This window comes from Tribolium madens, unplaced genomic scaffold, assembly GCF_015345945.1.
Source record: "Tribolium madens isolate multiple individuals breed KSU strain unplaced genomic scaffold, Tmad_KSU_1.1 Scaffold_7;HRSCAF=85;Tcas5.2_LG10, whole genome shotgun sequence".
NCBI classification, from domain to species: Eukaryota; Metazoa; Arthropoda; class Insecta; order Coleoptera; family Tenebrionidae; genus Tribolium; species Tribolium madens.
The window spans coordinates 8,197,305-8,216,996 of record NW_025401050.1 but is presented as its reverse complement, the minus strand read 5'-3'; the positions used below and the strand labels follow the sequence as shown (position 1 = coordinate 8,216,996).

At 30.0% G+C, this 19,692-nt stretch overlaps 3 protein-coding genes and 1 long non-coding RNA gene across 4 annotated transcripts in view; 3 read left to right on the top strand and 1 right to left on the bottom strand.

Moving 5' to 3' along the window:
• LOC123010227 overlaps nt 1–2,605 on the bottom strand; it is a 17,563-nt gene extending 14,958 nt beyond the window's left edge. The window contains exon 1 of the long non-coding RNA XR_006413083.1: nt 2,498–2,605. This is a non-coding gene — a long non-coding RNA (uncharacterized LOC123010227). The remainder of the gene's footprint in view (nt 1–2,497) is intronic.
• Nucleotides 2,606–5,701: 3,096 nt separating this feature from the next.
• On the top strand, nt 5,702–11,368 carry LOC123009894 (battenin-like). Its single transcript, XM_044406455.1, has 8 exons — nt 5,702–5,936; nt 5,988–6,106; nt 6,159–6,317; nt 7,707–7,844; nt 10,295–10,484; nt 10,536–10,685; nt 10,733–10,873; nt 11,231–11,368. Exons 1-8 carry the CDS (start codon nt 5,784–5,786, stop codon nt 11,366–11,368), a joined length of 1,188 nt encoding a protein of 395 aa, XP_044262390.1. The 5' UTR covers nt 5,702–5,783.
• A 1,477-nt stretch (nt 11,369–12,845) lies between these two features.
• On the top strand, nt 12,846–14,558 carry LOC123009766 (26S proteasome non-ATPase regulatory subunit 5). Its single transcript, XM_044406282.1, has 4 exons — nt 12,846–13,030; nt 13,081–13,468; nt 13,523–14,255; nt 14,307–14,558. The coding sequence occupies exons 1-4, from the start codon at nt 12,849–12,851 to the stop codon at nt 14,501–14,503; spliced, it is 1,500 nt and encodes a 499-aa protein (XP_044262217.1). The 5' UTR covers nt 12,846–12,848; the 3' UTR covers nt 14,504–14,558.
• Nucleotides 14,559–15,411: 853 nt separating this feature from the next.
• On the top strand, nt 15,412–18,146 carry LOC123009770. Its single transcript, XM_044406288.1, has 2 exons — nt 15,412–15,537; nt 15,584–18,146. The coding sequence occupies exons 1-2, from the start codon at nt 15,511–15,513 to the stop codon at nt 18,059–18,061; spliced, it is 2,505 nt and encodes an 834-aa protein (XP_044262223.1). The 5' UTR covers nt 15,412–15,510; the 3' UTR covers nt 18,062–18,146.
• Nucleotides 18,147–19,692: the final 1,546 nt, after the last annotated feature.

The following is a 19,692-nucleotide window of genomic DNA, read 5'->3' as shown; positions in this document are numbered from 1 at the left end:
CCAACAGTGTTATCGTAATGGATAATGCGTCATATCATTCTGAACAGTACGACAAAGTTCCAAATTCATCGTCAAACAAAGAAGAAATTCAAAAATTTTTAGAACAAATGGATTTATATTATCATCCAAGTTACACTAAAAAAGAATTACTCGAAGTGTTGCGGTCACGAACTTATGAAAAACAATTTAAGGTGGACAAAGTCGCTGAAGAGGCGGGTCACACAGTTTTGCGACTTCCTCCCTACCACTGCATCTTCAACCCCATCGAAATGGCTTGGAGTCAATTGAAATCGTTTTTAAGGCGAAATAATAACGTGCCCACATTTGGTACAGGAACCACTGACCTGATCAAAAAAGGAATTGACSGCATTACCAAAGAAAACTGGACTAATTTTATCAAGCATGTCAAAGAAATTGAAGAGGTTTATAGAAAAAAATTTGTTAATGAACTTATAATACAAATTAATGGTGATAGTGATAGTAGCGATAACGAAAACTGATTAAAAATTTATTAATTATAAAAATAAAATTTTATGTTGATGCTGTTTTTTATTTCTCTATTGCATATTATTATTATAATTTATTAAATAAATATCAATAAAATAATGAAATAAAACTTTTTAAATTACCTACATACTAATAAATTTTTTTAAGTCCGGACCATTCTGACGTGCTGCCGCATTCTATCCTCACTGATATTGTTATTTACAACCACCCTAATGTCTTATTGTTAAGAGTAATTCGGGTACCCGACTCAAGATTTACGACAGTTCAAATATCGTGACGAGAAGTATATATATAGGCTTTTTGTTTCCTACCGAAACTACATTCAAAACAATAAATTAAAATTCCAGGACAAAGAGGTCTGTACTTACCAGTACAGACATTGAGTTTTCCAACATACAAACGATTGATAGACGTCATAATTTTACTTCAGAGCATCTTGAAATGTTATTATAAATTATATGATAAGTTTTAAAACGTATGTTGTTTTTTATGCAAAAAAGTGCAAAAAATCTGGACAAAAAAATTTGGTTCTTCCGGAAAATTAGTTCCTGCTGATCTTCGTTCAGAATTGAAAAAGGATATCCGACGATTACGCATTGCTGTTCAAAATGCAGTGAAATATCACATTCAAAATACCTCACGAGAACAACAGACTGATAAGGGGTATCAATAACACTGTTCACCATTTTTTGGCGATTATGCAAATTGATTACAATATTATTGCACTAACATACACAATTTGATTTTAAAAATGAGAGAATGTGGTTTTTTGAACGACATAAATTTGTTGGTTAAAAGATTAGTAATTAATGCAAAAAGTCTATTAAAAACTTAAATAATAATAGTGCCGAAACATTTAACTCAGTAGTGGCAAAATTCAATGGAGGGACACGTGTTTTTTAGCGAAAGAGGTGGGTACCAAATACGGGAGAATGCTGCTCTGATTTCATATAATTCTAAAGGTAAATATTTAGAAAAACAGTCCGGGATATTATACTACTAAATATGTAAACGCACAACAAAAAATAAAAGCAAATAATTTAAAACGAAAATTAAATAAAAATAATGACAATAATGACAACAGAAGAAAAATTACTGAAGAAGGTGATTATGGTTGATATTGAAGAAAAATGCAAAGATATTTTGAAAGAAATCAAAAAACCTGAAGAAATTAAGATAATTTTTGATCAGACAATTGAACAGGTAAATTCATCGACCTGGTTGATTGAAAGAAAACGGCGCATTACATCTTCTAATTTCGGGAAAAGTTGCAAAAATCAACAAATCCTATCAATACCATAAAAACATAATGAATCCGAAGTTCACAGGATATCATTTCACACATTACGGCAATACCAACGAATATAACGCTAATTTTGTAGCAATAATTGGCAAATCGGCAAAAAATCCGAACCAACAAAAGAATTGTTGGACGAAGATGGTCTTATTGAAATAATATTTCATTTAAATCCTACATAAAAAATATCTCTGAAATATTAAAAGTTACTTTTATGATATGAACACGGATGAGTGTTCAGTCGACTGATGCATAGAAAATCGGTTAAAAATGACGAATTGCAATGTTGTATGACACAAAAAAAACATACTATTGCAGTTCAGGATTTACCGTTATCTTCTACGATGAAAAGCCTTTAGTTACATTTTTATGGAAATAAATTGTTTAGAATTCCTAACCGAACGAGAACCATTGCGTATAATAATAATAATAATAATAATAATAATAATAATAATAATAATAATAATAATAACCGGAAAAATATGCGGTACGGTATGGTAAGTTAGAGTACAGATGAACAGATTGGCATACAGGGTGAGAGTATGGAACCAATTAATATAAAAATTATATGATCGTATTTTGGGAACGAATTATTAAATATTACCGGACTATCCGCAAACAACAATGTATATTACATAGAGACGATATATTATATTATTATAATATACATATAATATACAAGAAAGATCCTACCTTACTCGTCGTTGGTGTTTCATAAATTAATTTTCAGCAACTCACTTCAAAACACAAGAACTGCGCATTACGCACTCGTTCACTGTTTATAATTTGTAGTTATGTTTGACTCTGGTTTCACGCTTTCTCCCTCCCAGGTTTATATAATCTTTCTTTGTAGCGCCTGCGCTAAAGGAAAAAATACCCAAGTAGGATGGTAAAGTGAACCTGAAATTAAAGCATTACATGCATTATCATGTAAATGTTTGGTTTTTCAATTTTGAATACTTATTCTTATTAATGGAGAAGGGACTCAAATAATGCACATTTTGTAAAACTATTTTATTCTATGACACTCAACTGTTTGGCATTTCTCAATACGAAACATCAAATTATTATTTTTAATAGCAATTTTAAGCCTTGTTGAGTCTAATTCGAAAAATAAAATATCGTATTCAACTCGTCTTTGCGTAAATCGGTTCATTTATTCCACCTCGTCGATGATAACACTCGTTAACACTCGGTGTTTAAAAATCCACACACGAACAAACTTACATTTTTCATGAACTTTCGTGATGGCGGTTTACTATTACTTAAATAAATTTCTTATTTCCTAACTTAACATAGCTAATTTTTTTATTACCCTTATACAGGGTGTTTCAGACTACCGCAAAAAATTCCAAATAAAATAAAAGATATGAACAAGGAAAAAATGTAGTTTTTTTTAAAGGTGTCTAGGCAGAAATCATCGTCTTTCAAAAATCAAAATTGCACATAAATTATGCAATAAATGAATTCGTCTTTAATAAAGCAGATACCTACCTATGTATTTGAAAAAGTAGTATTGGAAATCAAAAGAAACTAAAATACCATATCTTGCTAATAACCAAAATGATTATAATTTCTGAAATACAAGGGGTGCAAATCAGTTTCATTCTGGGTAAAGTCGTCAAAAAAATGTTATTAATCAATGTTTTGAGTACATTCTGAAGTTTACACAAGTTTCGCTGACAATAATATACGGATTTTTTAAAGAATAAACCTTAGAAAGTATATTTGTTTACATTTTGGTTAATCAAATTCAGGGTCTTGCCTAATTCGAGGACTAAAGTTCACCATATTTTAATAAAAAGTAATGATTTTTAAAAGTTTTTATTTTGAGGCAGATGTGATATCTTGTTCCATTTCCACCGTAAAATAGGTAATGTAAATTAGAACGTAAACATTTTTGGATTTTTAAACAATTAAATTGAGTGTGCAATGGTTTTTATTAAAAAATAACGGTAGAAAAATATCTTTTCTTACTTGGTTTGGAAATAATTAATTTTTCCTGCCGAGTTTGTTATCTCTGTTCTGGAAAATAATTTTCTATAATAATGTATTCAAAAGTAGGAAAAACATTCTAGGAAATGTAAGGTCTCAGGTAAAATTATTAAAATTCAAGTAAATTTCTAATAAGCAATTACGAAGTGAATTTTAGAAAGTGCTTTTGTCATTAAATACCAATTATACAGGTAAAATGTTTAGGAAAAATTCCTCCAACTTCAATCCTTTAGTTTCATGTCTTTTCACAGGTATAACAATTTGTTATTAGACGTAAAAAACAAGAGCTAAGTAATAGTTTTCAAGGCAATGTGACAGATAATCAGTTTAATTATTTAGTCTGGGTTTCGTTCCCAAGATATATCAATCATTGTTTTTATCTTAATGTTACAATTTGGGCTTATTCAGCGGTCTGCAACGCATCGTGTCAACACTGTATTATCTTATGTTTATAACTGAGCAAAGGTAACATGAGTTTTGACTTGCTGTGTGCATCTTCGTGGAAAAACACAGTAATTATATCAATTTTGTATACGATAAAAATCGTAATCTGGAGTCACTCTTGTCTTAGAGTCAAGCCAAAATAAATTGTGCAAGAATTAATTGGTCGTAAAAACGAATTTTGTAAAAAGTGTAATTAGCAACGATTTAATAGCAAAGTAAAGAACAAAATTATTTCATTCTTTTTCTGCTTTTGCTTATAACGTAAAATACTGCTCTTTCATATACAACAATAGGACAGAATTTTACCTGCTGCAAATACCGATTCTTACCCCTGTAATATCTGTTTTGGAAAGTTCGACAAAGTGAGCAATAAACATCTTAAGCGGAAAAACCCCTAATCTGCATTTTAGTGCAGAGTAATCGTTTTCGGTCACGTATTTTGTATTTTGTTAGAAATTCTACCTGTTTTGGTGCCCAAGAATAAAACTACCACCACGTTTACTGCTTACAGTTTATCAAACCTTTTTAGAACAACCATATTCAACAAACTTGATAACTACAGTAATAAGACCTGGTTATAAACTTTTTTATTAATCACAACAAAAACTGTGAATCGGAAAAAAATAATAACTTTTGATTCTTTTATATATTTTTTTAGGTGTTGCTCTGTTTAAATTAACATTAATATTAAATTCACTTAAAAAATGAGGTAACATTTTAATAATGACTGATTAGCATTGTACATGTTTCTGCCAAAGACACCAAGAAACACATTATTATAACTAAATTAATAAAAAAAGTGAACATTGTCTGTGATGGCAGAAGACAGCAAAATTAGAATAAGTACTTATTTTTAACACAAAACCAAAAAAAAACAAATTTTATTTAAATTTAGGGAAATAATCAATTCTAGTTGAACTGCTATTGCTATTTACATCAATTTAATTTAAAAAAAAGACGAACAATAATTATCGTCAGAGATAATTTTGAATTCCGTTGAAAACCTTAGATTTGCTTAATCACGAGAAACTTCTTTTATGGTAAGTTTTACAATTGGTATATATTCATATTTTTTTTTTAAACAAATTGAGACTTTTGCTATAGCGTAGAGTCTTATTTACATAATAAAAGATAGAAAAAAGGTGACTTTTAGCCTCATTGAGCTCAATAAAATTGCAGGCTACTTAGATCAGAAATTTAATTTGTAGAAAAGCACTTTTGTAATAGAACTTTTATTTAATTTCCAATATTTTATTTTTCAAATTTAGAAACACTGAACTAACTATCAAATGGTAAAGATAAGCACCTAAAATTATATAGAATATCACTAACTGTTATCTAAATTTAGAATGAAGTTTATTTTTAAATAAATTTGTTAAAAGCTTTAATAAATGTCATATTTCTGTGGTATTGTCAAATATATTAAATGCTATCTATCAAAAATTAATCAAATTTTGATATAAAGTGTCATTACATTGTTTCTGATTAATTTATTTAAGAGTTAATCTGAATTTATCACATTATCTTACATATAGTATAAATGCAATATGAAGAGGAAGAGCAACTGGAATTGGAGCTACCCAAAGAAAGACCCTGGCGGGCTTTAATTTCTTTTTGGATTTTCGGATTGTGTAACAATTACGGATACGTAGTTATGTTAACAGCTGCTGCTGATATAATATGCACAAGTGGGGTAACCAAATCTTTCTTTAATCCAACACTTTTGATTGCAAACATTTTGTAGGGAAAAAGGAGTAAAGAAAGAGAATGTACTTATGTATCAACAGGTACAATATTACTGGCCGATATTATCCCAGCAATTTTAGCTAAATTAATAGCACCTTTTATTCCTTTTTGTGTGAAGTAGTAATAATCTATACAGAAAACTCGCGAAAATTAAATCGCACATTTACAGAATAAGAATTGCCATTTGTGTGTTGTTATCAGCATCTGGATTTCTTTTCGTGGGTTGCGGCAGAAATTTCACATTGTCATTAATTGGAGTTACTGCAACATCTTTTTCTTCGGGACTCGGGGAAGTTACATTTCTCCAATATAGTTCATATTATGACAGGTGATGTAAAATAAGCCATGCCTTTACCATACTTTTAAAGTCTGTTTTTTTTTTAAATTGAAATTACCAAGTCAAAATTTTGGTGAAAAAAATGGTAGCAGCTTGTCTCCATAGCCACAAATTTTGTTTGTTTTTGTCCTTGAAATTTCGTTAAAAAATTATGGTAATGTGTTCCAATTGAGATGTTGTCAAAATTTTGACTTTTATGAATCTTGTGTGAATGTTTGCTCTTTGAAAGCGCTGAGGAAAGACATCATTACCTAAGATCTAAAGACAGAATTCAGTGCTAATAGTTTTGACAGAAACACACCGCAAGTAAGCACAATGTTGTGGACAAAAATGAGGTTCTTGCTACAAAAACTTTGAAGAAAAAGGATGTATATACAAAAAAAAGTTATTTAGCAAAAGGTACAAGTAGCTATTATGATGATTGGCAATAAATTTTGTGTAATTGATTGAAATGAGCTCAAAGTTGATGCATTTTATAAATTCTTCTTCAGCTTTAGTTTCAAAATTATTACTTTTTCAACTCATTCCTCAAAAAACGATGCACAAGACACTAATTTAATTGCGTTCTTTCCCAGGTTCTTTCTCATTCATGTTTATTTTGTATTCTTGTCGATTTCTTGCTAAAAATTAAGAATATTTAACAAACCTGCATTACAAATTGCGTCTACATTTTAACGGGTCCTTTTTCTAACTTCCTACTTGTGAACTATTCGTTTTCAAATTTCGAAAAACTGTTAGTGGTACCGAATTTGTTTCTTTTTTGGTGTTTCGTCTCTAAATTTTCTTAGACTATTTTTCGTGTTGACGTTTAATGACATTGTTTTCAAATTAATTCAAAAAACCGGAACTGCGAACTTCCTTTATTAAAATTATCATGAATGAATTTACTAGTGATGCCAACGTTAAGACTGTTTGGCATTTCCATTTAAAAAAAAAACAAACTTTAGAAATGACTTATTTAACGGTTTTCGCGAGAATCGAATTCCAAAAAATAGTTAACCTGGATTATAATTTTTTCAACTCTTTATTTTTAATAAAATAGTATAGTACAACCAAGCTGGGAAGCATTACCAGGAGAGCTCAGGTAATCTGACCAAGGAGCGCAGCCTCGAGGGTGTCATGAAATTCCCATTATGGTTGTATACTATTTTAGTTACAGTCACACTTGGTTTAAATATTTTTCTCGGTGTATAGTTTTTCCAGCGATAGTTTTTTCAGAGTATCAAAGTCACTAAAAATACACAAAAAGAAATTTAAATTTATGTTGGAATCACTGCTATCGTTGGAAAAGCTGAACAAAAAATATAAAATATTCAGGAACTTTGTGAATAGATTATGTATGGTTCAAAACATTTAATTTCTAATTTATTGATTTTTCAGCAATGTACTTTCTACATGGAGTTCAGGCACTGGAGGTGCAGGTGTAATTGGTGCTCTTTCCTACGCTCTTTTACAAAAGATAGGATTTACAATTACGATGATGATATTGCTGTTAATTCCAACAATAATGGCTTTGACGTAAGTCTGCTAGTAAGTTTAAGTTTACAGAGGGCAAAAAGTTTAAATATTTACATTCGCATTTTTATATGCGAAATTTATTATAGTGAGAGGCAAAATTATGTAATAATTTTATTAAAATTGAAAATATTTTGTTTTGGCAAAAATGCTTGAACAGGTAAATTTTCTTTTTAAAAATTACTTACACAATTTTCAAGTTGTTTTAAAATTTTACACTTATTGGTAATGATGTGTCATCGACATTTTTTTTAATGGGAACCTCTATTTTTTAGCCAATTCGAAAGTTCTTTTACTTAACACCAAAATATTAGATATTACGTACATAAAGTTATCGAAAAAAAATCACCAAAACAATCAAACAAATCAATAAAAAAAAAACATACATACATACTCATACATAAAAAAATGACCGTTGGAGCATTTTTGTCAATTTAAAATATTTTCAGTTTCAGAAGATTGAAGACAGATTTAGTCTAGTGATTATTTCCTATAACAGGTTTTCGCTTTTTTAAGTGACAGTCAATATTTAGCAGAAACATTTTTAATAAAACAACTTTGCTCAAACCGAATAAAAGTAAGGAAAATTATTTGAAGGGTTTTGAGGAAAATTTTGTTCAAAATTTCTTGGCTTTTTTTGAGTGTTATAGTACTTGAGAACTTTTGAAAGTCAATTGGAATAAATAAATTATTATCTCTTTAGATAAATCTCTTTCTCTATCGCCCATTATAATTTACAGGTCCATAGGTGTATTAATTTAAGGTAGTTTAGGATTTAGGAAAATCTGGTTCAAATTGTGGAATAAATTTAAGTCGTTGCAAATTATTGTCGTCAACGTCTGGGTCAAAAGTCAATTTAGGTAATTTTAAATAGCTTACATAATAAGAGTCAGTTTCAGAATCGAATTAAAAAGAGATTCATAGAATATGAAATTTTTCTCAACAAATCCGTAGTAGCCAGCACATTCTAAACAACATTTAATTTAAGGCTCCTTTAAATTTGGCCCTAAATTAATTTTATTATTGGAAACAAAAGTTGGTCCCTGTAGTTGTAGAAAAAAAGCTGCAATTGGTCAAAGCGTTAGGAAAGCAGGGCCGTATTTAAAGTAAATCGAAACTCAGCACTTATTTAGGACTTATTTTATTGTAGTTTAGTTTTTGTTATTTGACTTCACTTTAACTTATCTTATTTTAATTGTTCTATCTGATTTTCTTGGTTAGTATTTACTTTTTTCTATTAATTAACTAACAATCCGGGCCAAGTTCCACTTTATTTTATTTTGATTGTCGTAAATAAATTTAAATGTGGTTTAAATCTTGTGTTTTCTTTCTTACAACGCGGCCTCGTTATACCTCGGGTTTCTTAAAATTTTATTTTCTAATTATTTTCCTTTTGTTATTTTTGACACACAACACAACGTAGCGCAACCGTTTGGGGAAGCATTGACTAGGAGCTCTCTTTTCTGAAATATTGTATTATACAGGGTGAATATAAAGTATGGAACCAAGCGGTTTTATTTTTGATCATTTGTCTCCAGAAAATAATAATTAATATAAATTAGAGTAATATAAAAAATGTGATCGTATTTTCAGAAAGAAATTTTGTTTTGTTTTTGAGTTGCGCGATTTTTTTTTATGTGAATTTTTTTTTTTTTTAATTAAATATAAAGCAGATAGTTGTAATCCTTAGAGTATAGCTTTTATGAGAAAAATGATTTTATAGTGGATTGCCATTTAAAAAAAATATTTTTTTTGTAGAACTCAAAAACAAAAGAAAATTTCGAAAAAATTTATTCTTGTTAAATCATCACATTTTTATAGTACTTTATCACTCATTAATTAGTTTTTTCAAAAAATAAATAGTTTAAGCAAAAAACGTTTGGTTCCATACTTTTTATTCACCTGGTATGTATTTTTATTTTAAAATTGACCTGTTCGAGCATTTTTGTCAAAACAAAATACAGGGTGTTAAAAAAGATTGTAAAATATTTCAGGAGATAATAGTGTGGACTAAAACAAACAAAAAAGTCTTAATAAACATAGGTCCCCAAAGTAACGGTTTCGGAGATATCGAGAATTATTCGTTTTTCAAAACATTTATATTCAGTCTGTTCAAACAAAAAAGAGAAGCTTTTTTGTTTACCATACTTCTTAGATATTTTACAATCTTTTTTTAACACCCTTTATATTCAGTTTTACTACATAAGAATATTTCTTAATTTTGCTGCTCATTGTATAATGTTTAGAAGATTGAAGACAGATTTAGTCTTGTAATCAGTTTTTTTCAGTGACAGTCAATATTTAGCAAATTTTTAATAAAATTATTAGAAGGGTTTTGAGAAAATTTGGGGAAAATTGCGTTCAAAATTTCTTGGCTTTTTTGACTTGAAAAGTTTTGAAAATCAATTGCAATTTGATATTTAGTTAAAAGTGGGTTTTGATCTTGTTTCCAGCTTTTTTTTGCTTTTGCCAAATCCGCAAATAACTGAAATTACAGTCATTCAACAAGTTGTTAATGCTCAAGAGCTCGAAAATCCAAAGGAAGTGATTATTAAGAAAATCAAACATATACCTTCTCTCTGCAAATATATGATACCTTTTGGTTTGGTTTACTTTTTGGAATATTTTATAAATCAAGGAACTGTGAGTAAATTTTAATATCAATTTGTAAGACAATTCAAATGGTTTATTTAGTTCGAGTTAATTAATTTTAAAAATACGCGTTTAAGTGCAGATGATCAGTACAGATGGCTTCAAGTTGTTTATCAAGTCGGAGTTTTTATTTCTCGATCTTCAGCGAATTTATTTTATATAAAACAAATTTGGATAATGTCGGTGTTACAAGTATGCTACTTTATGTAAACAATAATTTTTTTTAACAATTATTTTAGGCTGTTAATGTAGCTATTTTTACAACTGAAGTGATTTATTATTATATGCCAAACTTCTGGATTATGGTCGCTTTAACTCTATGGGAAGGTCTTTTAGGTGGTGCCGCTTATGTTAATACATATTATCGAATTTGTAATGAGGTAATTTTTATTTTTAATTTTTTTTTAATATTGTAATAAATTGTAATCATTGCATTGAAAAATAACACTAATAAAAATACGCACGCCACTGGTAAGTGTAGAAATAAAGTAATTGCCGGAAAAAAAACGATTCCAGTGGCTCACAAAGCTTGTAAAATTTTCGGAAGTAGTAATAGATTACCTACAATTTTAATCATGAAAGTTTGTCACCCTGTATATTCATAACAAAGTTTTATAGGATGATCGTTTATTTGACAAATTAATGTTATTTTTCGATGTAAAATATGTGGTTGCAATTTTTCCCATATTAAAAAAAAACACTCTGTATAGATAAAAGTTTTGCCAAGTCACTTTCAGGTAGAAGAAGAAATCAAGCAATTTTCAATGGCAATTACGAGTTTTTCTGATAGTATTGGAATATCTCTGGCTGGAATTGTAGCAGTGTATGCACATAATGCAATATGCGACCTCCCAATGCCAAAACAACGTTATTAAAAAAGATTATAATAAAAAAATTGTATCATGATTTAAAAAAAATACAATTCAGAGTAGTTTCGTCATAAATATAAGAAATCTTTTTCTTCCGACGTGTTTCTATGATTTATCAAACCTTACTTTCATGTCTTTGAAATTAAGTTGGCAACATTGAGATTTGCGTTAAAACAGTAGTGAGCCCTGGTGATCTTATCTTTTATATTCATTTGAATTATTAGTAAAGATAATTGATAAGAAAATTATTCCTTTATTTTTATTACGAAACTTCCTTTTTATGTTTCTTTTAACACATTTTTTAAAGTTCGCGCTCATATACGTCCGCCATCTTTTGGTGCTTATTTAAGTTGGTGTTTCGCGCTTTCTTTTTTTTTTATGTTGTACTTTATTCACTAATTTGTTCTTATGCTATTTTTCTTTCTTATTATGCTTTGTGTTCTTATTTCTCTCTCTCTTATTATACTATACCTACCTGGAAAGCGGAACCTTATGCCGCTATGCCACCACGCCGCCAATAGTCTCGATGTTTTAATTCAATATGTTGTGTTTTACACAACATTAAAAAAATATATATTTCTTGCATTTTTACAACATTTTGATACTTTTCTAAGTCTTTTGAACCCTCAGAATGCAAAGGGGTTTAATTTTGCCATTTTAAATTTTGTGGAACATTATAACGTTTGCCGCAATTTTCAAAATAAAAAAAATAAAAAATTTGTTAATCTTCTGAAGTTATGACATTGAATACAAAATTCGAATGTTTAGTTTGGTTGTTTTAATTTGGTATCATAATTGGCGGTGACATGAGTGAGTTGTGAACGAACCACAATTTCTAATACGACCGACGAGCTTTCAATAGGATGGTTCGTTCACAATCGGACTTTCGTGGATAGCTTTAACGCCAGATTTAAAACAAAAATACCGGTTATATTTTTAGTTTTATTACCATTACACAATAATTTTGGCTGATTTTGTTCTAGGGGAGGGACCTTAAGCCCCAAAACCCCCTTTTCGATAGTTTATTATTTAGAAATAATATATTTTTAATTGACATTTTGTTTTTCATCACATCTTAAAGTTGGTAATTGTTTAATCACTAAAATTTATAAAAATACGAGCTTGTCAAAAATAAAGAATTTAATCACTTATTTTGTAATTAATCAGGTATTTGGTCTAAACTACAATAATTGAGATTCATTCATAAGTATTGTTTATAAGTGTAAAATATAAACTATTTTTTATTTTATAACCTAAAAAGATACTTCTTTTGATGATCAATGCTAATATAATTTCTGCGTTAATTTGGCGTGATTTTAAGTGAGTCAGTACGTAAAAATTTTCCACATTACAAAATGGAATTTTTGTCTCAATTTTTTTTTCATTGGCTAAATTCAAATTAGCCAATCAACTACGAGTATCCTGGAAACTTTCCACATATACAGTTGGCAGCACTTTTCACAATTTTCAAATCATTATTGTCACAATGGCTTCGTACGAAGAGTGGTGTGAAGAAAAATTATCAAGACTTTCCGATGAAGATTCCCGAATCCCGGTGTTAAGAGAGATGACAGACTTCTTGACAACAATCCCTCGCGAGGACATGTCTCGAACAGCCAACTCTCTGCAACTTCCCGCAGTTTTTGACTGCTTAAACGACTCAAACAGGTAACCTAACCTCAAAAGTGCTGTGTCAACAATAACAATAAATTTTACAGTGAACAGGTTGATTTAGCTTGTGAAGTCCTCGCACTTTGTATGACGAACTTAAATTTGGGCGAAAGCACTAATAAATATGGAGTTTTTTTAGAAAGAGCTTTAAATCATCCATTTCCAGCAGTTAAGCTTATGGCTTTAAATGAGATTAAACGCAATATTGAAAACGAGGACATTCTTGTTGACCTGTGCAAAAGAGAGTCGCTTTTAATCAACATTATTAAATGTGTGGGAGATGAGGATTTGGGGGTTGCAAAATGGGCCGCGGAAGTCATCAAAATATTGGGGCTGTCAAGTGTGGGGATCAAGCAGTTGACCAAACCTGATGTTTTACAGTCTTTACATGAAATTATGGGACTGAGTGAAATTGTCAGGTTCAGAGTTTATGAGGTTCGATCACGTGTGGATATGTTGGAAAAATCAATTGATTTTCTTATTTTGTAGTTATTGATTGATATCAGTAATCAGTCAGAAGACAACTTTAACGTTTTAAAGGGCGTTGGACTATTCTCCCAAATTTTTAATGAACTTGATAGTAATGATATTTTACTTCGGTTGAACGTTTTGGAATTGTTGACCCAATTAGGGTCAAGTAAACACGGTTTTAATTATTTAGAATCAAATGAGACTTTAAAAAAACTGAGCGGAATGTTGGAAAGTGATGATTTAGTAACAGTCCAGTTATGTGAACCGGGAATTTTAAAATTTTTCGGGAATATGGCGTATTGGAAGCCAATGGAAACTCTTGCAAAATATCCCAATCTTTTTCAAAGAATGTTCAACAATATTGAAAGTAACGATTTTACTATAGTTAGCGTCTCTGTTGAAACTCTCGGACACATAGGACTATCAAACGACGGTAAAATTGCTTTAGACTCAACGGGGGCTTCCATAGAAAATGCAATTAAAAACATTTCAAAATCCATCCCTTCAATGCCCAGTGAGGTTAAAGTGCACGGCTTGAATTGCTTAGAAAATGTATTACAAATTGTTGAGCCTAATAATCAAGTAATGGCAATTACACAAAAATGGTTTTCTTTAATAGAAGATAATCCAATGAGTTTTATTTGGAATTACGCGAAAAATCCATTTTTTGAATTGAGACTTGGCGGATTTGGCCTTTTAAGGGCTGTAGCAGGACAACCTTGGGGCCAGGAAGCCATAAAAAACTTTCCAGGTACTTGAATTACATCTCAGTGTTAATTTTGTTCGTAATAATGTTTTTTAGGAATGGTTGAATTTCTGCTTGACAGGAGTGTGGAGACCATCAAGGAATGTAAAGAGGCAAAGTTTGGTATTGTTGAATTGTTGGCTAACAGCGATGTTTTCGATCAAATGACTCTTAAAAAGTTGCAAAAATATGTGAGGGAAGGGCCGTTTTATGTTCAAGCTGTTACGGAAGTTGCTATTGAACGGAATGATTGATTTTTATTTTTAATGTTAATGTGTTGATTTCTAACAATAAAATGGTTATTTACTATTCCATTGTTTTTTTTTTAATGATTTGTTGTAATGAAACTCTTATTGGTAGACTTACAATTTAATAATTTGTCATCAATACTATTCAATAAAAAATTGGTTATCATAATACTTTGGTTCTCCCACAATTTGATTGTCCCTTTATTAAATAATTGTACAAAACATACAAGCTCATTAAATCATTATTTATTTTTTATATCATTAAATATATATAAAAAAAATGTCAAATGTCAAAATTTTTTGACAGATAGAATTTTTTAAACATTTTTTTCCATGTTCCTCGTACAGTTCGAGACAAAATACTTTGGTCGTCAAGTTGTACATATTTTTGATAGAAAAATATAATAGATGTCATTAATTTGAAATTGACATTTATTTTAACGTTAAAGCTTGAATTACATTAAAGTGTCAGAAAAAAAACTATTTAGTTATCGAGAAAATTGGTGATAAAATAAAAAATATCCAAAATATTAACTCAAGTAAAAAAGAATTTTGCAGTTTTCTCGACGACAATCGATTTCTTGGAACATTTTACATAATGTATTATAAAAACATTATAAGTACATATAATATAACGTTTGACGTACAGTTTGTAAGCAATTTACAAAAAACTGTCAATTTACTTTAAAAAAAGCACACAAGAATAATATTTAAATAATAGCGTACGTAATATACAATTTCAAATTATAATTTTTTCTTTAAATAATAATTAATATAGGATATCTACCAATTTTTAGCAAAAAGTTGTAATGATTTTAGATAAATAAAAAATAATCAGTAAATAGAGTCGAGGGTGTGTTTATAAAACATTTACCATACGATAAGATTAACGGCTAATCTGTGATAAAAATGAATGATCAGTGATGAAAACTTATTTTAATGTATCAATAAAGTTGATCTTGAAGATGAATCCTTAATTTTACATTTATGATCACAAAAACCAAGTGAGAAAAATGCCCACCAAAATTTTAAAGTTTGATGTAAGTAAATTGAAATCGAAACGATTACACTTTATCGCAATTTTAGGAATCAAAAATCGAACTTGAGGAGTATGATGAACCCTCAAACACCCCAAAACTGGCAGAAGATCTTCTAATTGCAGTGCAAAAAAACGACACCAACGAAATTCAACATCTCGTTTCTCAAAATGCGAATATTTTATCATATGAGTACCCCGTGTATGAATACCAAACCATCTTGGCACTTGCTTGCAATGACTTACACAACATGAATTATGTTACCAAAGAAGTCATCAAGATTTTAATCGACTTGGGAGCTAATTACAATGAGCCGAGCAAAAATGACAATTGGGAACCCCTCCACTACACTGCTCTAAACGCCAACAAAATCAAAATGGAAACTATCCTCGACTACCTTTCACCAAAAGAAGTCAATTCGCTGGTGTACTGTTCAAAACAAATCACCAAAAAGTACCAATTTTGTCCCAATGTGAAAGAAAGGGAGTCTTACTCAAACAACGCCTTGAACGTTCTTCTAAAGTACGGCAATCGCAATAAAGAGTTTGTTCAGTGTTGCCAACTGTTAATCACAAGGGGGATCAATGTGAACCAGACTGATAGCAATGGAGTGTCCCCTTCGGACCTAATCTGGAAAATACACAACATCGAACTTGAGCAACTCCTTCGAGATAAGACAAACTCAAAAATCGTTGATAACACTTTCGGGATGATTAAATTGAACCAAATTCAGCGATTTCTCTCACTGGACATGTCAAACGAAGACGTGAATAGAGTAGATGGTGGTGATAGTGCAACGTCAAGTTGCACAATTTTGCAACTTTGTTGTGCCAAAGGCCTGACTCCTTGTGTTTCCCGACTTTTGGAAAAAGGCGCAAACCCCAATAAAACCATCCCGAAAAACCCACATTTCCCGATTATGATTGCCATCAGTGGAGACAACAAGGAAATTGTGAAACTACTCCTCCAAAAAAACGCCGATTTGCCCAACAATATTCTCCTCCACTTGCAAACTATGTACCGAGATGGCAAAAATCTCGCATCTGCTGATAAGTACATGAAGATGATTTTGAAACATTTGGACCGAAGTGGTGGCAACACTGTTCAAAAATATCTGGGTTGTACCGACGAATTGGGTCGCACTGCTTTGCACTATGCGATTTCCTGTGATTACCGTGATAATATTTTAGCCTTCCTGTCATTGGGAGCGTCTTTGGTCGAAAAGGATGTTTTTGGGAACACACCACTGGAGGCAATGGAACCTAAAACATTGGAAACCTTTTTCCAAAATAACTGTAAAGTGGCACAAAACCCCATTGGTAAAAATAACGAGAAATTTACTTTGACGATTAATTACAAGTCGTTAATGTCAGAAACAAGTCCAGAGAGTGATTTTCTCTACACCATGACGAATATTTCACACTTGAACTATTTGACAAATCATCCCGTGGTGTCAATTTATTTGACTATGAAGTGGGTTAAGTTCAAGTGGTTGGTTTATTTCAGTTTGTTTCTTTATTTTTGTGCCTACGTGTCGTTGCTAGTGTATGGATTTACGTTCAGTGGTGTTGCCCAAAGTCGAGACTCGTTTCTCATGTTTTCATTTTTTCTCCTGTCGTTTGGAGAGGTGTTACAAGGTTTAATTTTTCGGTTGCACTATTTCAAACGCTTGGACAATTACATCAACTTGTTTCTACTTTGTGGGCTTTTGTATATTATAGCTTCTGGTTGGTTGGAGACTTTGAATAATAGAAATTTATCGGTGGCTTTCTCCCTTGTGTTTCTTACTTCCACCTTGGGGATTTTCATGCAGTTGGGGAATTTGTCGTTTTTTACAGTCAAAGTTATCATTTTGCAAGAAATTACAATTACGTTTTTCAAGTATATAGCGTTTTATAGTTTTCCCTTGGTGGCGTTCTTCTTCTGTTTTTATATGTTAAATGATGATAAAAATTATTTATTTTTTCCTATGCTTTACGAAACTGTGACTATGTTTGCTGGGGATTCCGACGCGGAGTATCCAAGTCATTTTAAAAGAAACCCGATTTTTGGGCATTTAGTTTACATTGTTTTTGTTATATTAATTGGGATCATTTTGCACAATCTGCTTATTGGTTTAGCAGTCAATGATTTGCAAGCAATTCGTGATGAAGCGAAATTTATTGATAAGAAAGAACGATCAAAATATATAACAAACGTTGAAAATATTATTTTCAAAAAGTTACAAACGTCCTATTATTTTAATACAATGTTTGAAAAATTGTTAAATTTTTGCCGAGTGTTTGACAATTTGGATTATACTCTGAAGATTTATTCCGACTCAAAGACATTTTATTTAGAAAAAATGGGGGAAAAGTCGGTAATTCGTGATCAAAATATAATCACATTTCTACAAAATAGGATTAAAGATGGTTCAATTAAAAGTAAAAACACTGAAGATTCGTACTCTTTAAAAAGCTTGCATAAAAAGATTGAAGAGTTAGAAAAATTAATCAAGAGTTTGAGCCCTTCTAAAACGGAGCAATGATAATAAATTTACTTTTGTCAAGATTTCTTCTAGGGTGACCATCTTGATGTAATACTTTTTTTGCAATAAAAAGTTTGTTAGTTTATCAGATTGCTTTAGTTCCATGTGATGTGTAAAAAATAAAATACAACAAAATAAAATTACAAAATAGTCATTTGTTTAGTAATCCAAGACGAAAGCGTGGTTTTCATTTTTATCAGTTATTTGGATTTTACATTTTCTTGACCATTTCCCTCACAAAATTTAAGCTAATCAAATTCAAATTTCTGAGGTTTATCTAATCAACCAATTATCGGTAATTTGCCTTTGTGCTAAATTACCGCGAATCTGACTGGATGAATCTGATAAAATTGAAAAATGTTATTGAGATCCTTTTTTTTGTCAGATTATTTTTTTATTTTCGCATAATGAAAATATTGTTTTCGTAAATTTTGTTTGGAAAATAGTCTGCAAAATACCACCGTGCATGCCAAATAAAATCTTCGTGATGAGCTCGGAACGCAACTTCAACAATTAATTAAAAAAAAAGTACTGGCTAAAAAACAATTTTATTTAATTAGAGGTCATTTTTAGATCATAATCTTTAATTAAAAAAATTACCATGGTGGGTTGCCATTTAAAATTTTTTTTTCCCAGAACTCGGAAACTAAAAGAAATTTCGAAAAGAGTTATTCTCGATAAATGGTCACATTTTAATTGTACTTTACGCTACACTAATTATTTTTTTCGTAAAGTGCTTAGTTTACGAAAAAAAACGCTTGATTCCATACTTTTTATTCACCTGGTACATAAAAAAGTAACTATTTTTTAAAACTTTTATTATTTTATGACTACTCTTTTTGAGAAACTAGTATGATTCAGTTGTTTGTTTATTAAAAATATCACGAAAAAAATAGTAAAACACATCGACTGATAGGTAAGTATTAGAACAAAATATTTATATAAAAATAATTTCGCTTTATTAAGTCTATTAAGTAGAACGATAATTAAAAAAAAATAAACCACAATAATTTTTCTATTAAAAATCTGCTTTGTATTAAATATGTAGATGAACAATTATTTTTTGTATAATTAGAATTTGATTATTTGTTTTTGGTAGCATGTTGCTCCAAAAACAAAATTTATTAAAAAACTAAAATCCACCAAGAGCAGGTAGACAAGTTTTTCATTAATATTTGTAAGAGATGAATAAAAAAAACCTAATTTCCTTGTCTTTAGTATACAGAGTGCGCCAAAACTCGCGCCCCAGAGAAAAATGCCATGCAAGGTGAGATACCAGGAACATGGAAAAAATGTTAAAAAAATTTCGAAGTTATGAGAGTTTAAATTTTGCACTTTGACTATTTATTTCTGTTGGAAAAATAATTTTCCAAGTTTTTTTGCTACAGGCTATTAGAAGAGGAAACAAGGATGCTGTATCCTAAATTGTAACTCTGTTTATTTATGGCTTTTGTTGACAACATTTCTGTACCTTTACTAAATAATTATAAAAAGAAACATATACAAGATCATTAGTATCATTAAATAGACATAAACAATGTCGAATTTCAAAAAATAAATGTCAAAATTTTTTGACAGATGGAATTTTTTAAACATTTTTTTCATGTTGGTATCTTATCTTACTTAAAATT